The sequence below is a fragment of the Cyrtonyx montezumae genome, unplaced genomic scaffold (genome assembly GCF_038088225.1).
Source record: "Cyrtonyx montezumae isolate F1298 unplaced genomic scaffold, pur_monq_1.0 scaffold_3, whole genome shotgun sequence".
In the NCBI taxonomy this organism is placed as follows: domain Eukaryota; kingdom Metazoa; phylum Chordata; class Aves; order Galliformes; family Odontophoridae; genus Cyrtonyx; species Cyrtonyx montezumae.
Window position 1 is genome coordinate 52,046,967 of NW_027072034.1, and position 27,765 is coordinate 52,074,731.

At 33.6% G+C, this 27,765-nt stretch overlaps 1 protein-coding gene across 1 annotated transcript in view; it reads right to left on the minus strand.

The window, feature by feature from the left end:
* CFAP47 (cilia and flagella associated protein 47) overlaps window positions 1–27,765 on the minus strand; it is a 225,927-nt gene that overhangs the window by 166,016 nt on the left and 32,146 nt on the right. The window contains exons 22-31 of the mRNA XM_065741564.1: window positions 22,521–22,752; window positions 19,345–19,445; window positions 18,436–18,601; window positions 14,677–14,869; window positions 13,866–14,075; window positions 9,333–9,440; window positions 6,540–6,545; window positions 6,046–6,149; window positions 4,181–4,415; window positions 3,218–3,421 (exon numbers count right to left, since the gene is read on the minus strand). Of these exons, the coding sequence (XP_065597636.1) occupies window positions 3,218–3,421; window positions 4,181–4,415; window positions 6,046–6,149; window positions 6,540–6,545; window positions 9,333–9,440; window positions 13,866–14,075; window positions 14,677–14,869; window positions 18,436–18,601; window positions 19,345–19,445; window positions 22,521–22,752 (1,559 nt within the window). The remainder of the gene's footprint in view (window positions 1–3,217; window positions 3,422–4,180; window positions 4,416–6,045; window positions 6,150–6,539; window positions 6,546–9,332; window positions 9,441–13,865; window positions 14,076–14,676; window positions 14,870–18,435; window positions 18,602–19,344; window positions 19,446–22,520; window positions 22,753–27,765) is intronic.

A 27,765-nucleotide genomic window follows, 5' to 3' on the forward strand; every position in this document is an offset into this window, starting at 1 on the left:
CGGGATAACACTTTGTAAGGTAGTTAAGTTAAATAGCAACCAGTGAAGAAATGCAAGTATCCTAGGTAATGCTTAAATGCACTGGTAGGAAAATATCCATAAAGCGCAGTTTTGGAGAAATCTGTTAGGACTCAAATTAGAATGGGCAAAAACTAATAAGATATAGTAATACTAAGTTTCAATTTAATTATATAGTGCGAAATACATACAAGCACAGGAGTCCAGCTATGTCTGGTTCTCTGTGGCAACTTATACGGTTTTGCTACGACCACTATTATGTTCTCATTTCTAGACATCAGACAATATCATTCATTGATGCATATGCTTACAGAGATAATCAATTCAGCCCTGACCAACTAGCAACTGTTCCAATTCTGCTCTGAATATGTGAGTTAGAGGACAAAACTTATTAAGAAGAAGGTTCTTTTTAAAATCCCAATGAACTGCATTAAAAACACAATAAGTATTTCTTTACAATTAAGAAATTACTGTTACTCTTAACAAAAGGGACTGGGATTGACTTACCCTAAAATTCATAACTTTAAAGTAAGTAATTAACACAATTCTTCTGGTCAAGAGTAGTAAACTCCTTATTTTTATCTCACTTGAATCATAGATCAGATTTCTTAAGAGATGTTTTACATAAAAATATGCTGCTGAACCATCCAGAAGTATGAAATGACATCTAATCTTTGTTGAAGTACAGCATAATCTAATGCAATACTAAACCTGTCTGGATTCCCTGGAAGATCTTGATGGGAACACTGGACACAAGAACCAACAGGTTCCACTAGTAGAAAATGTTGCGACCAATCTAGCATTGCTCCAGAAGTATCCCATGAAAATTCTTCAAGGAAACTCTTGAACAGACTAGAGAGAACTTGAAGATAAGCAAAACAATTGACTGCCTCCTTGAAGCTGTTATAATATAAATAAGATAAGATATACAGGAAGACTTTTCTGATAGACCTCCTTGGAAAAATATTTCCCTTTGTGCTATTTCTCTGAGGTACCATGACATTTCAAGTTAGACAGAAGAAAAAAAAATAATTAAGTAAAATAACTAAAGTCTAAGTTAGTTTGAGATAGAGCTATAAAACCCCAAAGTTAAGGGCAAAGGATTCTGAAAGGCACATCAGCTCTCATCTCAAAGATTCAGTAGAGTCCCTCCTGACAGAATGAGTTGATCTGCCTAGTGAAATTTAGGACTGTTAATAAAGGTAACAAGATTGCGAAGAGAAAGCACATCTTGAAGTTGCTCTTGACAATTTTCCTAGGAATATTAACTTGACATCAGACCTAAGGTAGTGGCAAACAGGGTTTATCTTAGGTCAAAATTAAAGAAGATTTTTCTCCCTTTGACATCAGAAAAACAACAGTATACTAATTAAATACATAAGAAAATATCTTGAATCCACTTAGAGAACTGTTCAGTACTGTATTGCCCTACACTTAATGCCTTGATATCTGGAAGGATGTAACACTCCTTTCAGCAGGGCGACATTGATAATATGGCAAAACACTGTTACCAGTCCACTACCTAATAACTCCAGCCTTTAAGATACAATGGGAAAATACATTGAGATGTATCCATTAATTTTTTTTATTTAGTATCAGAATATACACTGAAGTGGTGAAAACAACAGGAATATGTAAGAGTTTGTTCTCATTACTGAAGAAAGCCAAAGATATAGTTCTGACATTGCTGCCATGATTCTTCCAAATTATCTGCCACTGTCACTAATGATAATGATATTGATAACAGAAGAATGTTGCTCTGCCTCTTTCTAAAGTTGCAGATAAGAATCCAGTGTTATAGGACACAAAGGAAATCTTTCTTTCCCTCCCTGCTACTGTTAAAAAAAAAATCTAAAAAGCAATATTTTCTACCATGTTTATTGACTTGGTTGCTCTACTAGAATGATTATCAGTGATTCTGCAATCAATGTGAATATTCAGACAGCTTTTTCTTTCTTTAATTTGAAAATAGTTAAATTAAATAAGCCAAGCACAGCTTTTTTTTTTTTTTTTTATTTTTTTTACAGACTTCCATCAGGCTTTCTCATTCACTGCACTGAGTATGCTTATGGGACCTAATGAGGTGACCCCAGCATTCTCAAGAAGATGTAATTATTGAAAGTACTATTCCATAACAGAACAGAAAAACAATGTTTTGAGATAATGGTGGATAAACAGCCCAGTTCCCATATCCATGAAGTTTCTAAAAGTTGGAATTTAATACCCTTATGAGTAGCTCTGTTGATAGATATCCTGGAAAAAAATACTTGGTGATGGTACTACATTCACTACTATTCTGGTTTTAGATCTGAAACTTGAGAAACATGCACCGCAGGCACAAGTACCTCTACAGCTTCTGACCCTTCTGTTGTATGAGAAGCAACAAACACTGTAAGTTTAGATACAATAAAATAATGGGATCACTGCCCATTATCTTCAAATGAAGAAGCTTGTATTAAGTAAAGTAACCAAATAGATCTTAAATTGCAGGATAGCTCTTTGAACACTACTGATGGTGCTAAAAAGACGCATAAATGTGGGATTTGAGGGCTTCAGATGATCTTTAAAGATTTCATGAAATTAGACTGTCTCTGAAAATAATTGTCATCCATTCACAGCAAAAGGCAAAGAGGATAAAGAAGTTTGTCAATTTTTATTGACAAACTTTTTCACATCTGTTCCATTTTACATGATAAAATAAGACTACCAGCAAAGGTTGCTAGTATCTAATTCTGCTCAGCAGCAGGAGGAGTGTTCTCATTTCTTGGTGTTATTAATATGAAAGACAACTATATTACAAAATTCACAAAAATTACTGCTAAAGCCAGTGACTGTGTCAGTGACATCAGTGCATCAGACTTGCATCAGTGGAATAACAAAGTCATTCATAAAATATCTGATCTGATTATTCAGCCTATCTACTCAATCTAAGGGATGAGGTTAACTGTCATATTCTTTCATAACTGAGGGAACAGAGTTCCTCTGGAGTCCCTGTGTTGAATTAATACTATCAAAGGCTATCTCAGTTAGTGGTACCTACAGAGGACCTTAGTAAAAATTAGTTAAAATGTATAATGCAAAAGTCTTACAGAAAATGTGGCATAAAAGAGTCCCCAAAACTACAGTTTAGTTAAATTATGCTTGAACTACACTAATAAAAAGTGGGAAATGATAGAAATTTTACCACTCATGTACTTACGTAAGGAAAGTAAGCAACGTAGAACACTGCTGGTGGAGCTGTGTCATTTGTTCAACTGGATCAAGGGGCAATGATTGGCTCAGTGCAATGCCTGATAACATCTGTCCACTCAGGTGGAATATCATGTCGTAAATAGTACGTTTGTCAAGATTTGGTTTAAAATTCTTTTTTTGGGAAGGAGTCATGTGGACTTTACGGATATCACTAAGAGAGAAAAAGTTTCTGGTATTACTCTTTTAAATGAACAAAACAATCTAACATTAAATTATTCCATCATTGACAATGATAAATCTAATAAAGCATGATACAAAAGCAGTTGCAAGAAGGCTGACTATACTACTTTTCTATTTCCACAGAATTTTGAAATGCATGGAACAGTTAATAAGTTTATGTGAAACAATAAACACATGACTGTTTTCATCACTGCTTTCTGCCAAACATAACTGATTTCTATCAGCTTGTGTCCCAGGAGAGTGGCTTCTATGTTACTGAGTACCAGAACAGACAGGATCAACTAAGTGATGCCACTAAGATAAATACATTTTCAGAGTGTTTGCAAAACTGTTGATTACTATGTTTGCTTCCCCATCTGTTTCTAATGTGGGGGGAAAAAAAAAAGACATTGTTTAAAAGTTATTTATGCCAACAAAGGAGAAACAAATGATAGAATTGTGTTCATTCTGAGGGGAAAATACATTTCAGATAAAAGTGGGGCATCTAGTTTTAACTGCATATTTGACATACACTGCATTGTGTTTAGAAACGTATTTCTGAAAATGAAAAATAATACCTAAATGACAAGTTTATATACATATGCTAAGTATGTTTATATACATATATGTATGCTGCAACCTTAATATAGGATTATGCATTAGACTGTGACTATACTGTTCAGATTATATACAGTATATCTTTATATACTATTAGGCAGATACAAGTAAGCTCTATGCAGATGTGAATTACCATCTTAGTGAATGTGGTATTGAAATCGGATTTGGTCCCTTAGACCAGCCAAAGAGAGTGAACCAATTCTGAACAGCAGCTAGAGTTTTCTGAAAGAAAATGATCTCTTCTTTGTCCTCATCAGAAAAAAACGATAATTCAGATTTAGTTTTTCTCCCATCACTTTGACTGTCAGTTTCGCTCTCTTCACTCATCGTCTCATCACTTTCATCTCCTTCAAGAGTAACATCTGACTCTGAATGATAGAGCAAAGAAAAAAAAAAGAGAAAGAAAGAAAAAGATTCCTTATTTTCCTATATTGAACTGATGTAAAGATATTTTGTATTTTTTTAAACACAGAAGTTCTCAGAAGAAAAAAAAACTGACAATAACTGAAAATCGATTCATTTTAAGAGAAAACTATGTTAAGTGATGCATATATTTCCTGGGTATAAAAAAATATATATTTTTGCAATCTAATTTCACTTAGGTTATTATCCAATCAGAAAAAAAAAATAAGACTAGGCTTTCAAAACAAGAGACAGAAATCATAAAAATCTTGCATGCAGTTCCAGTAGCTAGTGCTTTGCCAACTAGTCAATGATAGTTCCTTACCCCAGCCACACAGCATGGCTCAGTAACTGAATTATGTTCAAGCAGTTTATCAGGTGTTGTATAGGTACAATTAAGCTTATTCCCTGACCAGTAAGTCTTCAGACTTTCCCCTCTTGCTACATCTTCTCCCTCCTCAATCTTGATCTGGTTAAAGCTTAGACTGCACACTTACTATGTTTTGGTACAAAAATATTATTGCATAAAAGGTAACAATACAATCTAGCACAAATAGCTTAGATAAAATTCATCTTTAGAGATGAAATCAACACTACTATTGCAGTTTTATTGTCTCGATAAATTATGCAAAAATAAACTAGTCAATGCCTTGCACATTGAAAAAAAAATTGGTTAGAATTTATGGAGAAAGAAAAACAATACAAGGAAGTGCAAGCAAAAGCCAGGTCCTTAATAAGATGATCATGCAGACAGATGTTTGTGCAGTTTGGCTAGCCGACAAGGTTATTCTCTTGTATCGCCACTGATGCTTTGCCAGAGATTATTGCCTTTTCATATCTGAAACTTGTTCTTTTGAACATGTCTTAGATCGTTCCACTACAAATGAACCACATTGACAGAAAGTTAATTTTTAATACATTTAACTAACTTAATTGTCCTGGTTAGGCACATTTGTGATCACACAAACATCTGCATATCTGCAGAAGTGGTGGAATCTATCATTAATGAAACAGCCACAGTAACTTCAGCTGTTCTAACTTTTTGTCTGTAAAACTAGCAGCTCTTTCAGCTGTCAACAGCCTCAGATAATAGTTTCTTGAAACTTTACAGAGACCTGCTAATCTTAATTACATAGAGCAGCACCTTAACCAAGTCTCAGTGATAATGCTTGGTTTTATATAGTACTTCATTATAAATATAGTAGATTCTTCATTATAAATATGACTACAGAAACATGCCCTCCTTAGCAACTAATCCCTTAGGTCTGTTCAGTACTGACTTTCTTGCTGGCTACTCCATGGACATTTTATTGTAAATGAGACCATTATATTCTTTGTTTGTTTTTAAATACTTTCCCTTCTATTTAATCTGTTAAAAGTCAGGAGAGACTTTTCTGCTTGACAGACCCTAGGCCATGTTTGCCATGGTGTCACAGGAGAGAAAAAGCCTCCCCAGTATTCACTGATAAAACATGCAGAAGCATTTTTAGCAAAGGGTACAAACGTGAAATATATATCTCTGAAGTAATAAAAAGCAATAAGCTGAAATGTAGTTGCAAGAGGTCAAAGAATTTCAAGTGAGCAGCTGTACCATACCTGACCAGGAATCATATGTTTCAGTAGCTGGTCCAAAGGAACTCAAGGAAGTACTACAGGAAAGTGATTGTGGAGTATAAAATGGATGCAGAACAACATCTCCACTATTGCAGTCTTTATCTATAAAGCAAGATTACAAGGAGCAGTTGAGTATAATGCTACTGTCAGTGCTCTAACAGTCTGCAAATAGATATCAGCTTTTATACTTTTCCTTATTTTAAGCTCTAATTAAATCAATCTCTCATTTGACTCACGATGAAAATCTCACTTTGGTCATTAGACTGGGAACAAAAAACATTACGTGCATATTTTTTCCATTAACTGTGTCATGTACAAGCTGGGTCTACATACTTGTTATAAAGCAACTATCAGATTAACACTAGTTCAAGAACCCTGAATCGTGAACCAAATATTCTTCAAATTATTATATATTATTATAATATATAATATAACATTATTATATTATTCAAATGTCCAGAACTGCTGAAATGCACCATGCGCTGCCTCACTGTGCTCATATCCACTCTTTCTTCTCCTACAGCATTCAGCAAGGATTGATGAATGTCAGTGGGTGCCATTTTTTCCACATGGAGGAATTCAATGACACACCTTTGCTTCATATGCACTGCCATGTCAGACACTATTGTGTCAAGAGTGCCCCTCTACTGCCATCTGTCACATGGCAATAGCATTTATGTTATTGAACGCTGCCATACCACCAACAGCCATTTCTGATGCTGTGGTCCAACGTAATAAAATAGGAGGCATTACTTTCAAAGCAGCCCTCAAATAAGACATTCTTTACTATATAATCTTGTGGAACAGGCATCAAAAATCTGAATGATTTTTCAAGTTCTCTTGTCTTAAACACCAACTAAAAATTTCAAAACAAATGGCTTTCTCTATAGAATAAATATGAACGTATGTAAGATAAGATTTTGCTGATTCTGCTTTCATTTTTAAAAATGTCCATGTAAAGGAAAATAAATTTCACAGTGGAACCTTTGTGTAAGCACAGGCATGAGGAAATGTATTTCTTAATCAATACTTCCCATATATCCATGAAGAAATTTATCCTGAGGTCAAAAATCAGCTCAATTACATTATCAGAAATTAATTCCACCATTTAAACTTTTTAGCCTCAATCTCTGAAGGCTAAAATCCCTATTAATTTATCTTTTTAAAGTATTCTCTTTACTTATTGCATTATTTAAAAAAGACCATATCCTTCCACGACAAAAAAAAAAAAAAGCAGAAAAATAATTCCCCAAATACCAATGCAAAAATAAAACCCTTCACATAACAGATGTTAAACAGAAATAAAAATTTCATAAATAGAAGCACAGGAAATATTCAGAGTGAAAAACATACCTCACTTGCCTACTCATGAAAAAAAGCACCTTATAACTACATGACATAGAACAGGCCACAGAACTAGGTTTCAAGATAGGATGTACCATCAGTATATAGCTACAGTAAATGCATTAATATACATTTTCATCTACCAGGAAGATGAATGCAGAATATCCTATACTGCAGAGTGGCCTACAATGAGACAACACAGTAACAGTCGGACACTGATATTGCACAAGTTTCATGCTTTAACATTGTAATACTATATTCATTCACTCATCACTTTGCAGAAGAGCTCTACTGGATAACCCACTCTGAATACATATACATAATTTCCACCAGGATTTACAAATATTAATGCTAGATCCACATAGGCTACGCTGCAATCTGACCTAACATCCTATCATAGGATCAAAGGGCTCTCAACTAGTGACCACTGATGTCAGAGTAATCCATTGTGGATTCTAATGAAGTAAACATAACTGAAAGAGAAAGAAAAATTCTCTGTGTTTATCTTTATTATTACTATTATTGATTGCTGACATGATTATTTACAGGTTTTGGGGCAAAAAAAAAGCAGAAGAGCATGCGGTTAGATATGTTAAAGTAAAGGCTTATTGAATAGCTTTCAAAGGCACTACAATGTATAGATGTGGTTCAATCATAATAAACAGTATTTCAGAGCAAAATAATCTGCACAAAGACGTAACACAGACTCAAAGAATTCAGCCATAAGTATTTCCAAAACTTATACAAAATGACATTGTAAAAAAAGTAATAAGGAATCACTAAAGAACAGAAATACTCAGTTTTAAGGGCCTCAAATCTTTGGCTTAACCCTCAAGGAAAAGCCACAAAGCCTCGCTAATAAACAACTCTGGAAAAATGACCAATTAATCACAAAATAAATATTTGTAGTAGACAATATTTTTTCCCCTTTCTCATCTTCAATAATTTATAACATGATCTGTGCATATTAACTATTTTCTGTATCTGAAAAAATAATTTCCTCTTAATGCTAATCAGTTTTCCAGCTTCACAATTGTGAACTATTTTCTCTTGGATGGTATGAGTAACACATATTTTAAGTCAAAGCCATCTTAGAAACCAGTCTTCAAAGTAAAATCTACTTAAGACATAAGGATCTGCTTACCTGAAAAACTTGCCTGTTTCATCAAAATATACCAGATATCAACTACAGAAAATATAATTTGCCCCATACTTAAACCCCCTTGAGCAGGAGGTTAGACTAGATGACTGCCAAAGTTCCCTTCTGATTTGAATTATATTATGTTCCTCATCTCTTCCCATAAGTACAGATCCACACAGAGAGGTTACAGAACACCGAGACAGGAAAGAGAGAATTGGTGGGGCAGGCTGAGACAGAGACACAGGCAGCCAGAGAGATGCATTATAAATTTCTAGTCTGTGATGGTGGATTTTAACAGGTCTTAAAATACTGCTATGGTCTCCAGTCTTCTAAGACAGTAAAAATACTGAAAACCAATCCCAAAAGTCAATTAATGATTGCATTTTACCATAATATCATGTAGCTTTCTTCTCCCTGGCTTTCTTCAGAATGTACCTAGCTGTATATAACCACATCCTATCAATATAATATAAATCATGCTGATTTGCTGTCTATTGCTTGGGCTCTTTTCACTACTTCTATTTAAAAACTTCACAGTACTCTTTAAGATTTCATTTTGTCTAATATCTTTCAATAAATGTTATCTGATCATCTATATGGGTTTTCCTCATTTCAACAAGAAACTATTAAACTGTCCTAAATACTTAATTGCAGCATCCCTGTGCCATTAATGAGGCAAAATACTTATCCTAAGGATAGCATGCCTGTTATTATACTGAAAACACATATAACAATAATGGAGATGCTCCAGACATAATATAATAAAAAGAGGAAGTATGCTGACTACTTACTGCTTATCAAGGTAATCTGCTGTTTAGAGCAGTGCAATGCCAAATATGAGTAAGTAGTAAGAAGACAATTCTCTGCTGTTGCAGCAACCTGAAGTGAAAACCTGTTCAAAACAAAACATAAGGTAATAGTTTTCTATTTAGCCATGGCAATCAAAATACATCAACACAAGAACACAGAAATAAAATGTTCAGACCACTTCTTTTCTCCTCTCTCCTGGTTTAGTAACTAAGTACGTGGAAAAGGTTGCACATGCTGAAATGAAAAGGGTAGCGTATCTCCACATCAGAATTTTTTTACTATGCAGCATGAACATAAAACTAATCGTGAACTCCAAGAGTTAGAATTTATGAAATAAATGACGTTTGTCTCTGAAAAGCAATTAGATAGAGCTGATAGCTATGAGCCTACTAAAAGGAGACTGCCAAGCTAAAGTTTAGGCACATTTCCCAAAGAAGTTAACAGTGCTTCCTTTCATGAAACACTGAGATCTGGGACTACAAAAGAACTGGAAGGAATTCATAGGTGGGTATCTTTTAATGATCATGTCTCATTTTCACTATGTTTTTATTACAGGTTAATGTCCATCACATTATGTCTTCCTGAACTTCCAACAATGAACAAAATCAGAAATAGCATGAGTTTCCCCAGATCCCAAGTGACAGAGAACTGTGGAACATGGGAATCACAGACAACAGCATATTTGTGACATCAATGATCACAGCAATGCATCTACCCACCCTGTAAGCGGTTTGGGGTTTGTTTCCCCTGCAGCCCAGGAGAGGCCCATGGAGAAGCAAGACATCCCCCTGAAGTGCTGAAAGAACTACAGCCTGTAGGAGACCCATGTGGGTACAGCTCAGGAAGGATAGCATTGTGGCAGGGACCCATGTGGGGCAGCAGTAGGAAGGAGCGGCGCAGACAAAGTGTTATGTACTGACCGCAGCCTCCATTCTCCATCTCTCTGTGCTTCTCAAGATGGGATGAGGCAGAAGAACATGAATGGGAGGAAGGCAGTTTTAGTTTGCTTTTATTTCTGCTCTTCCCTTCTGCCCCCTCCGCCCCCCCCATGCTATTTTCTCCCCTGAGGAAGGAGAGTGGGAGCACAGCATGGTGGTGTTTAGTTGTGCATTGGTGTTAAATCATACTCAAAGGCTTTTTTTAATTTAGTTTTTTCAAGTTGAAAGAAATAATTGTCATAGGAAAGTATTTCTACCATTTCTTTTATACTTAGTCAAGACTTTCCTGAATTGTGTTATCTTTTTATATCAGCCCTGTGAAACGAAATGTCATTTACTCTGCTTTGGAGGCAAAAGGGAGAATAGAGATTAAAAGCAGTAATTGAAATTAACTGCAAGTTCTCATGTAAGGCAGTCATTAAATCAATATTAATGCATTTTCTTATGATCCATTTAATGTAATCTATGCACACAGTAAATTACTTGCCTACAGGAAAAATATATTATTTATCTGCCTCCTTTTACAGCTACACAGAAAGTTATTTTTCCTCTAAAATATGATTGCCACGTCAAAGGCAAGCGCAATGTCAGTGTTTTCTATAAAGTCAGCAGTATCTATCCCTTACCCAGTGCTCACTCTGATTTACAGGAAAAATCATTATTTACATGGACTTCATAATAACTATGCAAATCAACTTAAATTTTAAGCCTGGATTTAGAAAAGCAAAATTGTGTAAAGCACAAGTAACATCCTTTTCTATGCAGTTAAACAGAGGACGTATTTTACCAAAACAGGTAAATATTTTAATTCCATCCTACAAGACAGAACATAAAATGGTGTAGTTTAAAATGTCTTCAAATAATTAAAAATACAATTTTATTGCTTTGAAAATGGAAATATAAAGGGAGAATACCTGAAAAATTAATATGTCTTCAGCAATTGATGCTGTAAGATATCGTGGTCTATCAAAGAGTCCAGGAATCTAATCAAGACCAATTTCATCTTATACAGACTATGGCTTTCTTTCATTGTTCTATTTTTGAAGGCTGAGAAGGCCCCAAAATCCTATCTTCTTAAAAGACTTTAGTTAACAGAACAGTTTAAAACTAACTGCTCAAATGCCTACATCATCAGCTGAGTCACTTTTGAGGTTCAGACACATTTCTTATATCTCTCATGAACAGGAAGGAGGAAGAAGAATGAGCGTAAATACGAAGGTAAGAAAAGAAATGCTACTAACAGAGGAAGTGCAAAGTGGAATTTCAATGCACTGAACATATTAACAGTTGTAAAGAAACGGAATTATATGTTCCAGATAGAGAATCAGGTACCTATTTAGACTTTTCCAATTGAGGTTAAGAATTCTTTCTGGTTGAGATAAAAATAATTCCTTCCAAAAGCCAACATGAATAATCTTAGCACACTAAGAGCACACATTGTTATGGATTCAGTGTTATTTCATTCATTTCTGTTCCCATTTTATATCAACTGCTCCTAAAGCCCACAACAGCAGACAGCTCACTTACAGGAACTCAATTACATGTCAGTAAACCAACATTGTTAGTACTGTTTTTAAAAACAACAACAAAAATTTTTAAAAGAATACAGCATTTTTAAGGTGATTTTTCATTCTTCTTTTTTTTTTTCTTCATCATCATGGTGAGAGACATCAATTCCTTTCAATGTCACTATGTTTACTTTTATTTTGCAACTTTCTTCAAAAACTCATTAAGTTTGCATTTAAGGGTGGTATCCTTTACTTCATTCTAATGACAATTATGGAAAAGATTTTATTACACAAAGCAGAAAGGATTACTTGTCTATAACAAGACTTAAGAAGCTGTTAGTGCATCATATAAAAAGTTATTTTAATTAAATATTGTTTCCTCAGCAGCTATGTTTCTATATTTCAGATCTCATCATATTCCCAGATTATCCTTTTCTCATAATTACTCCAAGCCTTAGAACATATTTATGAATCACATCCTACACAAAGATTAAATATTACAACTAAATAAAATGAATAAGGGTTTCTTGACTGATGATCTGCATATAGAAATATAAAAAACTATTCCAATATGAGCAGCAATAACTGAATTGTGTGCAGCCCTTGCTTCAAAACAAAATAAAACTTACTATGCTTTAAGAAAAGCACATTCTGTGCTGTAGAGTGAGATATTTCAGCCTTCACTGAAAATAACAACTGCAGGAACAGCTTCTCTACATGATGTCACGCTCTCCTCCAAACACATGTACTCATCTATCCTATGAAGGAAAGACATGGCCTAAATAGACCAATTCTAAAGATACAATACTCTCCATTTACTAGAGGAAGAGGAGACCTTATGGATAGTTTTTCACCAAAAAAGTTGCTTAAAGAACAGACCACTACTTTTAAAATCTAAGATGTATGGATTACATACTGGTAACCTGTCCTCAACACTAAATAGATTCTAACTGTGGAAAAATACAGTTGTCATTAAAGGAACTAAAGTTCTATATCTTCACCTGAATTTGAATTGCAAGCATTAAACAGAATTAGATCACAGAAATTCTTTAAGTATTTTTTTAAGATAGGACTTATATTCCCACATAATTCCAGAACTCTGGAAAAATGAGAAAAAATAGTAAAACATAAAGCACGTGCCATTTGCCTCTTTGCTCTTACAGTGCCTACTCTAAACAAGTATAAAAAACTGACGTATCAGCACTGAGGAAGAAGACGTCAATTTTCCATATTTTGTCAGAGAGAACTAGAAACCAAAAAGCAACACTGCTCGAAGTATCAAGTAAGAGTAAGGAAAAAAAGGAGGACAACCTGGAGAGCAGAAGACCAAGGAAGGACAGAGATGGAGGAATAACAAGTTACAGTTTGCTACTTTCAAGCAAAATTTAATTCTGACTTGCAATGCAGTTGCCCTTGTCTCTCTATCTTTCCTTGGTGAGTGCTTATAAACAGCTTTACTTTTCTAGTCTTTAAAGTAAAATCCCTTACAGGCCTCCTAAAGTTACTCAGAAATGTCTCTTCTTGAAATCTTGGGTACAAGGGGAACATCTTAAGCTTCCAATTGGACTGAAATTTGAGTGATTCTTCTAACATATAAATATTTGCAAATATATGATACATGTCAGCATCTTTTTATCTTAGGATAAAACCAGAAAAGAGACTCTACACTGCCATAAACATTTCAGTGTTTAAAATTTATAATAATAATAATTTTCATATGCTGGAGAGAGGCTCAGTGGAATAAAATTTCAGTTTGGCTCAAACCAAAATCATACCACACTGAGCATAGCACAGACTGCAAAATTTTAATAAGGCATTTTACAAAAAGCAGAATACTTTGAGGTAGAAATCATCAGGATTTGTTGAATCAAGAGCATGTGCCTCCAAAGTAATCTTAGAAGACTGAAGGAGACAGAAGAAATACTAGTAAAGTTATAAATAAAATAAGACCATAATATGGCAGCATTTAAGAAATATTATCTTAGGGACCTTATATCCTTTTATATCTTTCTCTGACAGTTTAGACCATGCCCCCAAGTAAATCTGATTCGCATATATTACCTGTTTTCATCCTTATCAATGAAGAATATATTCCCTAGAAATGACACGGGACCAGGCGATTCGAAGCCTATATGACAACTTAGTTCCATGTTTGTGCCATCTGATGAAAGAACGATATCTTGTCCTTCTGAGAAGTGTACAGAAAAGGGGGAAATCCTGTCACCATCTTCAAGTTCAAGCTCTGGAAGTTCAACCTGAATTCGTGATTTCCTGTGTTAAAAATAAATAGCAAAGGTGATTGTGCACGGAGAATGTGAGTAGTGAATTTGATTCACAGATTAACACACCTATGAAAGTGCTTTTTACAAATAAATATATAGTAACTTCAGTTTTGACATACAAATCAAGCAAAACTGACTGAAAATTTTCCTCAGATTTGCCTTGTACAAATGTATCTCAATATTTTAGGATTAAGCACAATAGCTCAACATAAAGAGCAATTTCTACTCACTGTGCTAAAAGACTTAAATGTTACTCCCTTACTGATGCTTTCTCAGAGGTTTTCTAAACCTAAATCTTTCACTCATATATATTAGATTGCATTATCACATGTCAAGGCATTTGAATATTCAAGCAACTTTTACCACAGCAATATCAAGTGGAATTTTGTCAAGATATGTAAAGATTCCTTCCCTGGTTATGTAATGGTAGGTTCCCGCTCTGAAGTGACAATGCTAGTCAGACAAAGCCAATATGGAACCCTTTCAGATGCAACCACTGAGTAAGTTCCAAACTACTTCACTTTTTCAGGAGTGAATGGAAAACAAGAATGACTAGAATTTCTGTAATAAATGTACTTTGAGACTTTTACCTTAAATAATCTCGTGGAATAATTCTGATGGTTGATTCAGTTTTCACATTCAGAGGAACTGGCATCAGCGTTAAACAGGGTGGATCAAAATCTATTTTTGGTGACTTTACAGTACCAGACAATGTTATTTTGTAACGTGATGGATTATCATTTAGACACACTGACATTTCAGCTGCATATGTCCCAGGAGAAGCTGTTAAAAAATGTTAAAGGTATATATTTACCATAAATTTAACAACTAAAAGAGTTATGGTAAGAACTTTAAAAAGTCACCAACTGTACTTCTTAACTGAAATGTAGTTTAACATATAGCAAATGTTATATCAGAAGATTTATTATTAAGAAAGTTTAGAATAAACTCTTGTAGAAAACCATAAATCCAAGTATCTAATTTATTACACAAATCCATTAAAATCTTTGTGTTTCCTTGTCTTATATCTATTCTCACATCATCCTGCTCACTGCTGCAAGACACTTTTCTATTAGATGGCAAAAGCATGTTTTCCTTCATTGACAAAACAAAGCAAGGTGCTGTCTTTACCAACTGTTAGACTATCAAACAGTTACTCCAAACAGGAAAGAGTCATGTTCCAAATTTTCAGTTATTCCCATCTGCTGAAAGAGTAGCGAAAGAGACAAATATTTTCACTAACAGATGAATACTTCTTGTGTTTAGAAACAAATCCACATGACATTTTCTAAGACAAACCAAAAAGTTGAAAGTTTTCATCTTTTAGAGAAGCAGGTTCTTTTTAAGGCATGTTCTTCCCCACACAGGAAAACTTCAAACAAGTACAAATCTATGAAGTTGATTAGAAAAAGCCTCCTCATAAACTGGGTCTATTGTATGGATTTTGTTCCTCTTAATTTTCTATTAGAAGAGTATTTTCAATGAAGATATACTACAAGAAGGCTGCAGATCATGAGAAAACATTATGAATATCAAATTAAGAGCAATTGACTTTTAGAATTACTTATGATATTCTGTAAATAAAAGATGTAGGAAAAACAGTAAAAACATAAACGACTTCAAATGACAATTATTTACTAGAGTTGCTTCTGTATCTGTTTGCATTTATATAATCAATTGATTCCATAATTTAAAATACTGTATTTTATTTGCATGTTTTTCTTAGCTTCAGACTTCATACATTCTTACAATATAAACACGTAACTTGCACAACCATCATATGAACTGTTTGTTTCCTCCTTTGATTTTCACATTATATCTCCCCAGCTGGTGTATTAAAGAGCAGTAGAAAAAGGACTATAACATTTCCTCCATCTTTAATGCTACAGTATTATGTAGAAACAGGAGAAAATGAGACACTATCCATCCAGACCCTAAAATAATCATATCCAGAAACACAATCTTATTATTTTTATCTCCCAAGTCTAGTGTTCCCCTGACCATGACGAAAAGCAAAAACAATGATTTAATTGCATGTTAATTACTTCTGAAAGTAATTCCTTTCTTTTCTTTCCAAGCTATACATGTTAATCAAATAAATGCAAAACACATCTATAGAATTTCTTATGTAAATAGGAAGCAAATAAAAATGTTTGTGTGTTCCTCACAAATGATTATCTTTGTACAATCCTCAATTACTCCATCCAAACGCATATTCTCCATAAATCCTTATTAGAATACTTTTAAGTTACAACACTTATTTTGTAGGCTTTATGAATTGAAAGAGCACAGAAAAAAACATAACACTCTATTGAAAGTAAAGTAGAAATTTATCAAAGCAAGAAAAATATGCAAAGAAAATTAGAGAAAACTATGAGTATTTTTTGACTACACCTCAGAAAGCAACAGGTGGCTATGAGTGTTTCTTTTTCACTTTCCATCTTTCTATAATTCTCTTCCTTTACTCTACATTCTTAGTCCAGAGACCTGGGGTCACAATCTGGTTTTGTTGCTTGATTTCTTTAACTTATTTTTTGCAGACATGCATCTCAACATTTTCTCAAAAATTCAGAAGTTTATTCAAAGTCTTTCTTCTGTCTAAACCACTTTCCATACATACGTTAAATAGATCCTTACATCCTTTGAAAGAAAAATGAGATTCCAAGCTCATATTTCTAAAACTTCATAAAACTGAACATGTGAAAATAAATAACTTCCAGGTTTTTCCCTTATTATATCATTCTGTGAGTGGTCCAGTCCTCGTGCCATTCTGATCCCACTATGTATCATCTTCTGATTTCTATATTCTAATATTTTTTCTGGGACAACATATTCCTTCAATTATCTACAATCTTTGGATGTTTTATTCCTTATTTAACTAACGTTTTTGTTTGTGTTTACTGTGCTAACACATTATCACTAAAAACTGAGGTCCTGTACAGACCAGATGAAGATAGGACTCCATCATTTGACTCCAAAACCAAATATTACACCAAAACCAAGTATAATATAATTAAAAAATAGAACAAAGTAAGAAAAAACAAATTACAGTGAATACATTCTTATGGTTGCTTCACAAACAACACAGTTCTAGCAATTAACTTTTCAGAAACATATGAGAAAAGAAGACTAACTGATGCATCAGAAATACAAACGTGTTCTAAATATTTTCACTCAAACATACAAAAGTAAATTAGTAAATAAGTATTTAACTATCATCTAGCAGTTTAGTTTGCAATAATATAAAATTTAATGATGTAATGTAAAGGTCTATTTCTAAAATTATACATCATGGATAACTCAGATGTGTAATGAAACCATAACTGTAAATACTGACTTGTCAAAAAATTTCCAGATAATATATGATCGTATGTACACTGAAATATTTCAGAAAAAACAGGATTTCTTACTAAAAAAAGAAACAAACCATCCTCTAAATAGTTCTGGAATGTTCATTATATATAAGATAGATACTTTTCCGAGGCAAAATTCATAGCCCAACCATAAGCTGAAAGCAAAAGTTATCAAGAAGGCAACACATAATGGTAAAACTTTCTGAAGTACAGCAACTGCAATCCACACATGCAATAAATACTGCTCTTGCATATTTACAATGTGTACACAGAGCAACATGTAATATATCACATCCAGTCAACAAGAAAACCATCCGAAAACCATCAAGAAAACAATGCTGGAGCCACCAGTAGAAACTTAAAATTATCAATACCACTCTTAGTTCTGTGAGGCGCTTCAGCAGCTCAAGTACAGATTTACAATACTCCCCATGGAAAACATATGACTGGGTATAACACATAACTTTAATATTCTCCTTAATACTCTCCTTGTATACGTCATTGGTTATCATCTTCCTGGATGCTCTCAAGCTTTGTCAGAAATGTATCTTATGCTTTTAACTTCGTGTCTGTTTAACTCTGAAAACTACTCACAAAATAATATACCTAAACTGATTTTACATCTTTTGGAGGAAGGGAATTTCTATTCTTATCCAAATTCTGACTATTAAGAAAAAAAAATAAAAATAAAGGAATCACACTCTAAGTATTCTTAGAAAGCTTAAGCATTTGAAGACAGTTTACCCAAGTGAACATTAACAGGTAGCACTGAAAACAATTCAGGCATCCTACTCTTTGATGTGTTCTATCTGCAAAGTACAGTCAATGTATCGTGTTAGGTCTGCAGTATTTTATTTTCTCAGAACTTCAATAAGCCTTTTACTCTTGTTAACTCAGAGTGCTAGTCATCTTTCATCACAAAAAGTGATTAAAAAAACCTATGAAAATGATGGAATTGTCCAAATTACGTATAAAAGAACTAACAAAACTACTTACAAGAGCAGAAGAATACAGCAATACTGATTTTTTGTCCTGGATCAAGAAATCCCCTCTGCTGACTAAATTTAAAAATACCACGTTCTATATTTTTGTCTCCATAGTCACAATTCAACTTCCATGTCAGCTGTTGCTTTGAGATATTCTTCAGGTCGAGCTTCTGTAAATATTTACAGAGAAAGGAGGGCATGATGAAAGAGGAAAAAGCAGCAAGCACCACAATACTTGACACGTTCTTTCTCAATCAGATTACATTGAAAGCGAGAAAGCACTAGAAACTAAGAACCCAGTTTACTATTGAAAAAGGTGATGAAATGAGTATGCCTATCTGTGCAGACTAAATGATTTCCAGTTGTTTGCCATGTTAATTGCATTTCCATAATTGGGAAGAAAAATAAGCCATTTATGTGATGTAAACAGATCAAAACACTGAGAACACAGTGGGGTGCTTAGCCAAATACAAATGTATTTCCTGATATGAATGAAGAACAGTAAGAACTAAACACAGGACTCATATAATAAAGACTCACAGGTCTTCAAATATTTAAATTTTAAAAAGTTCAAAATAGGTTTTCAAAACCAATTTTTTCAATCCAGTCAAAAAACAGTGGGAACAACAACAAAATAACCCATTCCTTTATCACAGAGCTGCTCTGTCTCATGGTACCTATGCTTTCCCATACATCAGAAAGCCAGAAGGAGCCCAGCTTTGAGATCTAGAAAATTTTGTGGTGATCAAAGACAAATACAAAATCAAAAGCTGAACAAAATGACAACTGAAAAGTATTTAAAATATATTAATGCATACTTTTAGACCATGAATGAATGTTAAAATTCCAAATTAGCACAATTTCAAATTCATTTTTAAGCAATTAAAAGACACAGGCAATAACACTTGTGTTTGCATACCTGAGAATCCAGACTTTCATCAGGAATATTTGAACGTATACCACTTGAACGTCGTGTAAATTTAAGTTCCATTGAGGAGAACTCCAGTGGTGATGTAAGCACTGTTGAAAAAATTAAAGATATTTATACAGTATTGTTTTGACAAACATCCCTAAAATGCCTTCATAAAATCACAGTTTCTGCACATATTTAATAGGATTACGTCTCTCCATTTCATAAAGGTGTAGTTTATTCTGTTGTTCCCATGTTACATAAATCACCATAGTAACTTTTTTACTTATATGACCCTTCAGTCACATTCAAATGATTTTAATTTTACAGCTACTACATGTATAGCAACTCTCCTTTGTGTAAGGATGCTGTAAACAGTGTCACATGATCTTCCTGTTGCAAGTGAATTCAAGGACATTCAGACTCTACATTCGCAAGCATACTTCAGAGATCAAAAGCAATGCTCATTAAAAGAGGACCTTAGAATATCTTCAGGCATTTACTTTAGTTACATTCATTTGTACATTTTCTTAACAATAAAAATTGCAGAACATTACTTTTATAAAATTATATACGCGCACCCAAGTCCACTAATTTTGCTTCCAGATTCTGTATTACTTCAGTAGTTATAAAGTGCATTTGTGTCAGTATTCGCTAAAAAATCTCTAACAGCAATTTGTTAGTATCGTGTAGCGGAAGTAAAGAAAACATGACAGAGTATGAAGGGAAAGAGTATCAGTGGAGATTTAGAGAAAATAAAAACAGATTATTTTCCCTTAAGAGTATTCAGTTTGCTACCATATTTGGTCAATAAGCTGGGAAACACTGTAATGTAATATTTTTAAGAGTAGGAATCTCAAGCTTGGAATAATGCTTTCACCAAGTAATGCGCAACTCTGTTAGTCATGGAGTCTACACTTCCTGTAGAAATTGTCTGTGCAAGGAAAACACAGCAAGAATGACAGAGGAGCCAGGGGATAGGGGAGACATAAGCAACTCCATGAAGAAACTGAAAGTCTGATCAATTGTAAGAAGTCACTATACATGAAGGGTCTTTACATGGATACTACGTGTTCTTCCTTTTTTGTCTGAAACAGATAGGACTTCGTCTGAGTTTTCTATTCTGCTTTTTTGCTTGCTCAGTGTTTTCTCACCTTAATAATCAGTTGTTAAGTCCTTAAGAGATCTGCATACCCTCCAAGACAATGAAACACTCTAAAAACCTTGCTTTTACATTTGTATTTAAAAATAAAAATAAAAAGGGGGAGGGGAAAAGGAATCTATGATTAATTGAAAACATTTATTACACTGAAGTTAAAGGACTGAGTTGACTTCTCTGAGATAATAGCGATCCTTTTCTCTGGGTGAACAATTCTGAGTACAAACATTGGATACATGCTATGGATTTAAGTGCCAATTACACTGCTGTGGGCAGTCTAAATCCTAAGCAATCAGAAAATGTCAGAAGAAAAAATTATAGGAAAGAAAAATAAATTTGTCATTATGCAAAGTAGACAGAATTAGTTGCCAAATGAAAACTTTGAACTTGAAACATCTTCTTACCCATGTGTAATTTGTGAAGTGATAATCTGATATGATGAATCAAGAACAGACAAATTCTAAGTTTTTAGAATATAGTAATTATCAATTTGCTTTTAATGATACAAATGATCTGACTAGTTGCCTGTATCCGGATAATCATATGAAATGATTATTTATTTATTCAGACTACTCCCTCCCAGTCCCTCAAAACGCTGTGTAAGAACATAATTCCAATACTCAAATTTAAATAGAAACTAGACGATTATAAAGCATTGAAAGTATCTTAGATTCATTTTAGTATGATTGCCTCTTGTTGACTACTAATACAGCTACTTTAAAAAAAAACTTTTATTCAACTCTATTCCTGTTCTATTTGGCAGAATATTAAATTTATTGCAATATTTAGGGAAGAGTGTCATTCATTAAGACATAATGGCAGTATAGTCAAATTCCATAAAAATTGAAAATTGGAGGGTATTTTTCTTCCAACTACATAAATCACATCTGCACTAGCAGTTACTTAAATTCAAAACTATTTAGAGGAATGATCCATAGTAACTTCCTACTAATATGCATATTTATATGTAGTTTAAGAACAAACAGAACAAAGATATGTGAAAACAATGTGAAATTATATCCCTCACATCTTCAGTGATTCTGATGAAATCGGAGAGACCTTGAAATGATTTGAAGATTTAACTTTTGAGTAGGAAAGACTTCCTTTGAAATCTTCAGTTAAAGACAAAAATAAATAGGAGCTGCTCATAGCCCACATTGTTAATTATATCAGCCAGGTACCCTTCGGTGCTCCTGAGATTTCATAAACATTACATGAACAACATTCCAAGAAGATACTCAACACCCAAGTCTCGTTCTCAAATAGAGAGTAAATGCATACTAAAAACTGAGATGAGAAAAGCTAGTGAATTCGAATATTCACTATATGGAGGTTTATGTATTTGATGGAAACAGACAGGAGATGAAATACAAAAAGAAATTGTTTTAACAAAAGCAGAGAAGAATTAAGATATTAATTTCTTACTGCAGACAAAATGCCTGTAAATGTAGCTATTAACAAATTCCAATGTTTCTGTGATTGTAATTAGAAATGCTATGTTCTCAATGTCATACCCAGGAATAAGTAAAAGTGCAAAACAGCTAACAACAAAAGGTCAAAAGAATGCACACAAAATCAAACAGAATGTCAGTGTTGGGATCTGCTTGTTAAGGTCCAAAAATACTCACTGGAGATGGACCAAAAACCAAACTTCAATGTTTTTTCATTTGCTTTTATTTAAATCAAAGAACTGAAAAACTGATATAGGAAAATGGCAACAAAAACAAACAAACATTCTCTATCATATGTCACAGGATTTACAGAAAGCACAGCTTTAAATATATTTAAAAATACAAGTCCGCATTGTAAAAAATCTCATATTTCCAAGAAATTTATAAATTATACAGTAATTTAAAAATTTTCAGCCTTCCATTGTTGTCATCTTTGTGGTTTTGCTTGTTTGTTTTTTTTTTTGGAAGGGGAAGGAGCGTGCAAGTGAAAAGGTAATTCTCAGTAATTAGAACACAAGAAAAAACATCACAAACGTAAGCATTCACCACTCTCTTTAGGTTCCTAGTTTACCTACCAACTCCTTTAACTCTACAGACTGGAATATCCACAGTAGCCTCCTGTGGCTGTGGAGCAATGATATGCTTTTCTGGTCCAACAGAAGATGAAGATGATGAAGATGAAGATGAAGATGATGAAGATGAAGATGAAGATGAAGATGATGAAGATGATGAAGATGAAGAGCATTGCTGTAGTAATGGAAGGTCACACTGAGTGTTAACTGGAAGAACGAAGTCATATGCCGCCACCTAAAGGACAAATACCATTGTGGTTACTTTCCCAAAGAAACTGGCATTTCTTGAGTGCTATTACTGTTTCTCATTACTATTTCATAATCATCAAAATTAACATTGAAGTTGATCACAATAATAATAGGATTTTCATTGCATAACGAAAAGCCATATTTGCCCTACTAAGGAAAAAAATTGTATGCTCAAAAGAACCAGGGTTATCAGCACACCTACAGATGAGGCTTCTGGTAAGTCACCATTCTGTGCTCCTTTGCAATCTGAACAAAAATAAAGATTGGAACTGTGATATAACCATGAGCAAAGAGAGGGAAACAAAACTACATAAATTAAGCCATTTTCAAATGTTGAAGAGAAAGACTCAGCATAAGCAACATGGACTGAGACATCCAAGTGAAGTACGAGTTAAAATAGACATTGCTAAAAACACCACCATGGAACCTCACTGACTTTCAGGATTTCAAATTCCATTGGTTTTGAACCCAGCCTTAGGTCAGCAGTAACATTACCTCCTAAGTGGTGATTGTAGAATTTGAAGAGAATATTTAATTTTACTCAAAACACTCTTCTTCCTCCCTTCTCCAATACCCACAGATTACACACTCAAGAAGCTTAATTTATTTCACAGGGCACTTCTCAAGGAGGCATTTCTTGTCTGTCATGCAATCTTTTCAAGGACAAACTTTACAGCATGCTCTCCAGACAAAAAAAAAAAAAAAAAGAAAAAGAAAAAAGGCAACATAAGAAAAACCAAACTTTCTACCATAAAGACACTGGGGTACTTCAAATTCTACAGCTGTTTTCACCTTGAAGGACACTGAAATCTTCAAAAAGAAATCTGTGTGCTGCTTAAAATATGCAGTAAAACCAGGTATATAAAGAAGATATAAATCATTTAAAAGCTTCCAAATACTACAGGGAATAGTGCATAATGCTTTACTTTTGTAAATATGGTAGTGAGCAAAATATGTAAGTGACAGGAAAGAAAAAAAATACAATCCTACCACAGAAACTGAGGCATATATTCTTATACAACAGAGATTCAACACAGAACTTAGATAATGAGAATCCAGAACGCAGCATTTATAATGTTTGGAGTTCCAACAGCATTTTTAACACAGAATTACATGCTCCTGTTCTGAACATTGTGTTTAGTAAAATGCCAACATGAAGTGAGGGGAATTTTCTAGCAAGATCACAGCACTCTCATGTTAACACTGATAATTCAGATCTGATTAGATTTTATAACACAGAATTACACTTTACAAAATTCAGATGGAATTGCATTTAAAATTTAGTAACTAATATGGAGTCATACCATTAGCAAAGACTGAGTAATAAATCTCCTGATATGATTTAAGTACACTGCTATTTTTAAAACCACAAAAACCACCCACAAAGAAAATCCAATTTACACCAACATAAGATGCAAATAATTTAAAAAAATACTAAAAAGAATATTTTCTTCATGGAAGTAGAAGTGACAGGAGCTTCAAAGTACATTTGAAATACGTTGTACTTCACAACAGAGGTTCTTTGCAGTTTTAGACAAACAACTGACTATATTTTCTCACAATTGAAACTAAAAAGCATTACATGTGGAGAATTTGAAATCAATTTAAAATCATTTAAATTGTTTTCTGAAAACATATGTTAAGTTTGATAAATTAAAGCTGAATACTTGATAACTTTGTTAAAATGCACGTTTAGAAAACAACTTCAAAGTGAGCCTGTGAGAGAAAGGGAAATTTTCCAGGACTCTCGTTAGGTCAAGCGTCTTGTTTAACAGTTACAGACCAGACCCCATCAAAAGCTTCTATCACACTCCTAAAGCTGTCCAAGCTTCCTACATTGTTCACATGTGCCCAGCATACACCTTCTAAAGTGTAAAATGCAATCTGTTGCAGATATCAATAACTCATCTCCCAAGCAGTACAGCTCACCATAAAGAAAAAGATGACCTCACATCCCAGGTTCAAAGACTACAGCCAGCCCTGGCAGCTGCCTTTAGCCAGCACGCTCACCCTACATGGGCAATTCTAATACTTGAAACACTACTGCCAAAATAATAATAATACAGTATAAACAACTGATCTGGAAAATTTTTTCCATTCTTACCCTGTAAGACAGGCATACAAATATAACAATTAAATTTTCCAAGCCCTAAAAAGCTTGGTAAAATTAAAATGTTCAAAATATTATAACTTAACTGGTTATGCAAAAGAGTAGCATCTGCATCACTACTGTCTAGTGCATTCAGGTTAGTCAAGAAGAGGTGGAATCCTTTCATCCTTCTTCCAAAGCAGCTTTTCAAAATTTGTTTTTTCATTCCCAATATCTGACCAATTCCTTTCACTTCTATTGTGAAGCAAGGGTTTTATTTGCCTTAAACTGGCAATCAAAATTAACAGCTTGATTCACTACATGTAGATCTTCACGTTCACTGATAACCTAACATTTGTTCTGAAGGACAATAGTGTAAAGACAGAACCAAGATAACTCATAGAAGTGGATTCACACAAGTCATATGGCTTGAGACTGATTCATAAATACATTTGATTCATTAACTACACAGTAACTAATAACATTCAGAATGGAAGTTGATTCCTATATTTATGTATAGAAATTGTATTATAATCATATACATGCATAAACATTACTGAAACAGAACTGAAAGTTTTTTCTTACTACTTTGTGATCACAATCATTTTTCTTTTTAAATGTACTTAAACTTACTGAGCAATTTTCTTTCAATCTCTAATACTTCAAAATGGAAAATTCTCTATTATATTACATAATGCACAAAATTAATGACATTTTAAAAAATCCAACAACTATAAAATTATTACTGGACTTGCAGTTACACGTTAAACAATCCACGAATAATTAATGGTTATTTATCTATTGAGATATTCTTCTGAAACCTAACTTTAACTTTGTAAACCAGAGGATACAAGGAGGAAAGGATGAGAAGTAAACAGTCTAGTACAAGCTCTTTCACAAGCACTCGGTTATTAATATAACATGAAATATTTTTCCTATCCTGATTTAATCTAATTATGCACATTAATTGGAAAGGAGACCTGATCTGCAAAGGGGGAACCTTCGCAATTAAAATATTTCAAAAGAAGCTTTAAAAAGAACAGTAATGTGTAACAAAGCAGTTTTTTGTTATATGCCCAAGTACAAAAGATATGCTTGTGTTGGAAGCCATAAAACAGCAATTCTTTAAACAGAACATATTTCTGAAGTATTTAATTTTCCAGTCATTTACAAGATAGATTATTTCTTAGAATTACTAAATAAATATAGTATTTTAAGAAAATGTTTCCATCAAGAAAGCTCTGCTACCCAAATTCATTTGAGTTTTACAAAACATCAAAGTTTAGTTGCAGCGTAGATGACAGCTCAAAGCCCAACACTGGAAAGTAAATATAGCTTGAGTGCTTTCTGGACTCAGGCCTAAATACTCAATACAACAAAATAAACCAAAGGTGAATGTGTTACTCCAGGACCCAAGAAATATAAAGGCACTTAAAATAAAATGAATGCCCTAGAATTAAAAAAAAAAAAAATTCTCAGATTGAGGAAAATTAGAGAAGAAAAAATAAATTTTTCCAAACCTGTTACCTTATTTACTAAGCACCCGAATGCAAGAATGTTTTATACGTTAAAAAAAAGTGTAATTATTACAGCATAGCATATGATCTCAAGATTGAGCAAAAAATTTTGCTTTCAAATCCAGAAATCGAATACTTTAATTAGCACAAAAATACATCACATCTCCCTAGAATTACAAGGCTTGCTTTTACAGTACATCACCACAGAGAACTGCAAGTCAGTCAGTAAACTAAGGATTAAAATTAATTTAAAACTCCTGTAAAGTAAAACACTGTTGTATTTATCACCTGATTAGTACACTGTTGAAATATCTTGAAGCATTAGAAATCACTAATTTTTTGCGTTTGAGAATCATTTTAAATGTTATTTATAGCACTAAAAAACAGATTTCAACAGTGATTCCAGAAGTGTAACATACGATAAAAAGATTAAAAGTTAAACTAAACCACAAGAAAAATGGTACTGAAGAACCAAGTGCTTACATACTGTAGCTGCATACAAAATATATACTCAAATTCTAAGACTTAGCATTAGCTTTTCCTTCAAATATACATACATTTTAATGCAGTCTAAACTCCCTGGCTATCACTTATAAGCAGCATAATGGATAACGCAACAAGTGTTCAAATCCACTATTTGAAACATTAAAATTAAACTACAGAGCAGTACGCCAAGATGGTGCACCAACAATGCTCTGTATTTTGCAGTTTCACATCTTGTTTTCCATATAATTTCTGATCTATGAATTCTGTTCACTAAAAATAAGCAATTCTGTTATTATCAATGTCAAATAATAAATAAACACCACCTGCCACTTTCCTGTATAAAGCCTAAGCAATAAGTACTGACAGGTGTGACTTTCTCCATTTGTCTCAATCAAAGCCCTCACAGGCCTCATTACTGCACAGCTGTGTAATTTGTCTTTTTTCCAAGATGCTGGAATTTGCTCTTTTCCAGCTGCTTTTTTTGTTGTTTTTCTTTTTATTTTTTTTTTTTTAAGGACATATTCCTGCACCTTTTTTCCCTTTTTGCCTTATTAGAACTTGCATGACACCGCTGCTAGCAGATGAATCATCCACCCTTGTAAAGCACAGTGACAACAAAGAACCAAAAATCACCACTGAGCAAATATTCATTCACTGTGCTCACATATAGCCTACTTCTCTCATACAAAAGAGAAACAAAGGGCTCCTCAGTGTTTCCTACACAGGTAGCAGAATCTAGCTTGCAGAGTATGTGTCAAACTCAGAAAGCCTTACTTCTTGGATAGGGCCAGGGGAGCTCCAGCAAGTATGTGGGAAAATGTTCATATTTTCTGTTTGTATGCCATTGTTAAAACCACCATGAAATTTTGTTTTACCACCTGAAGTGAAAACCCTGCATAACAAATCA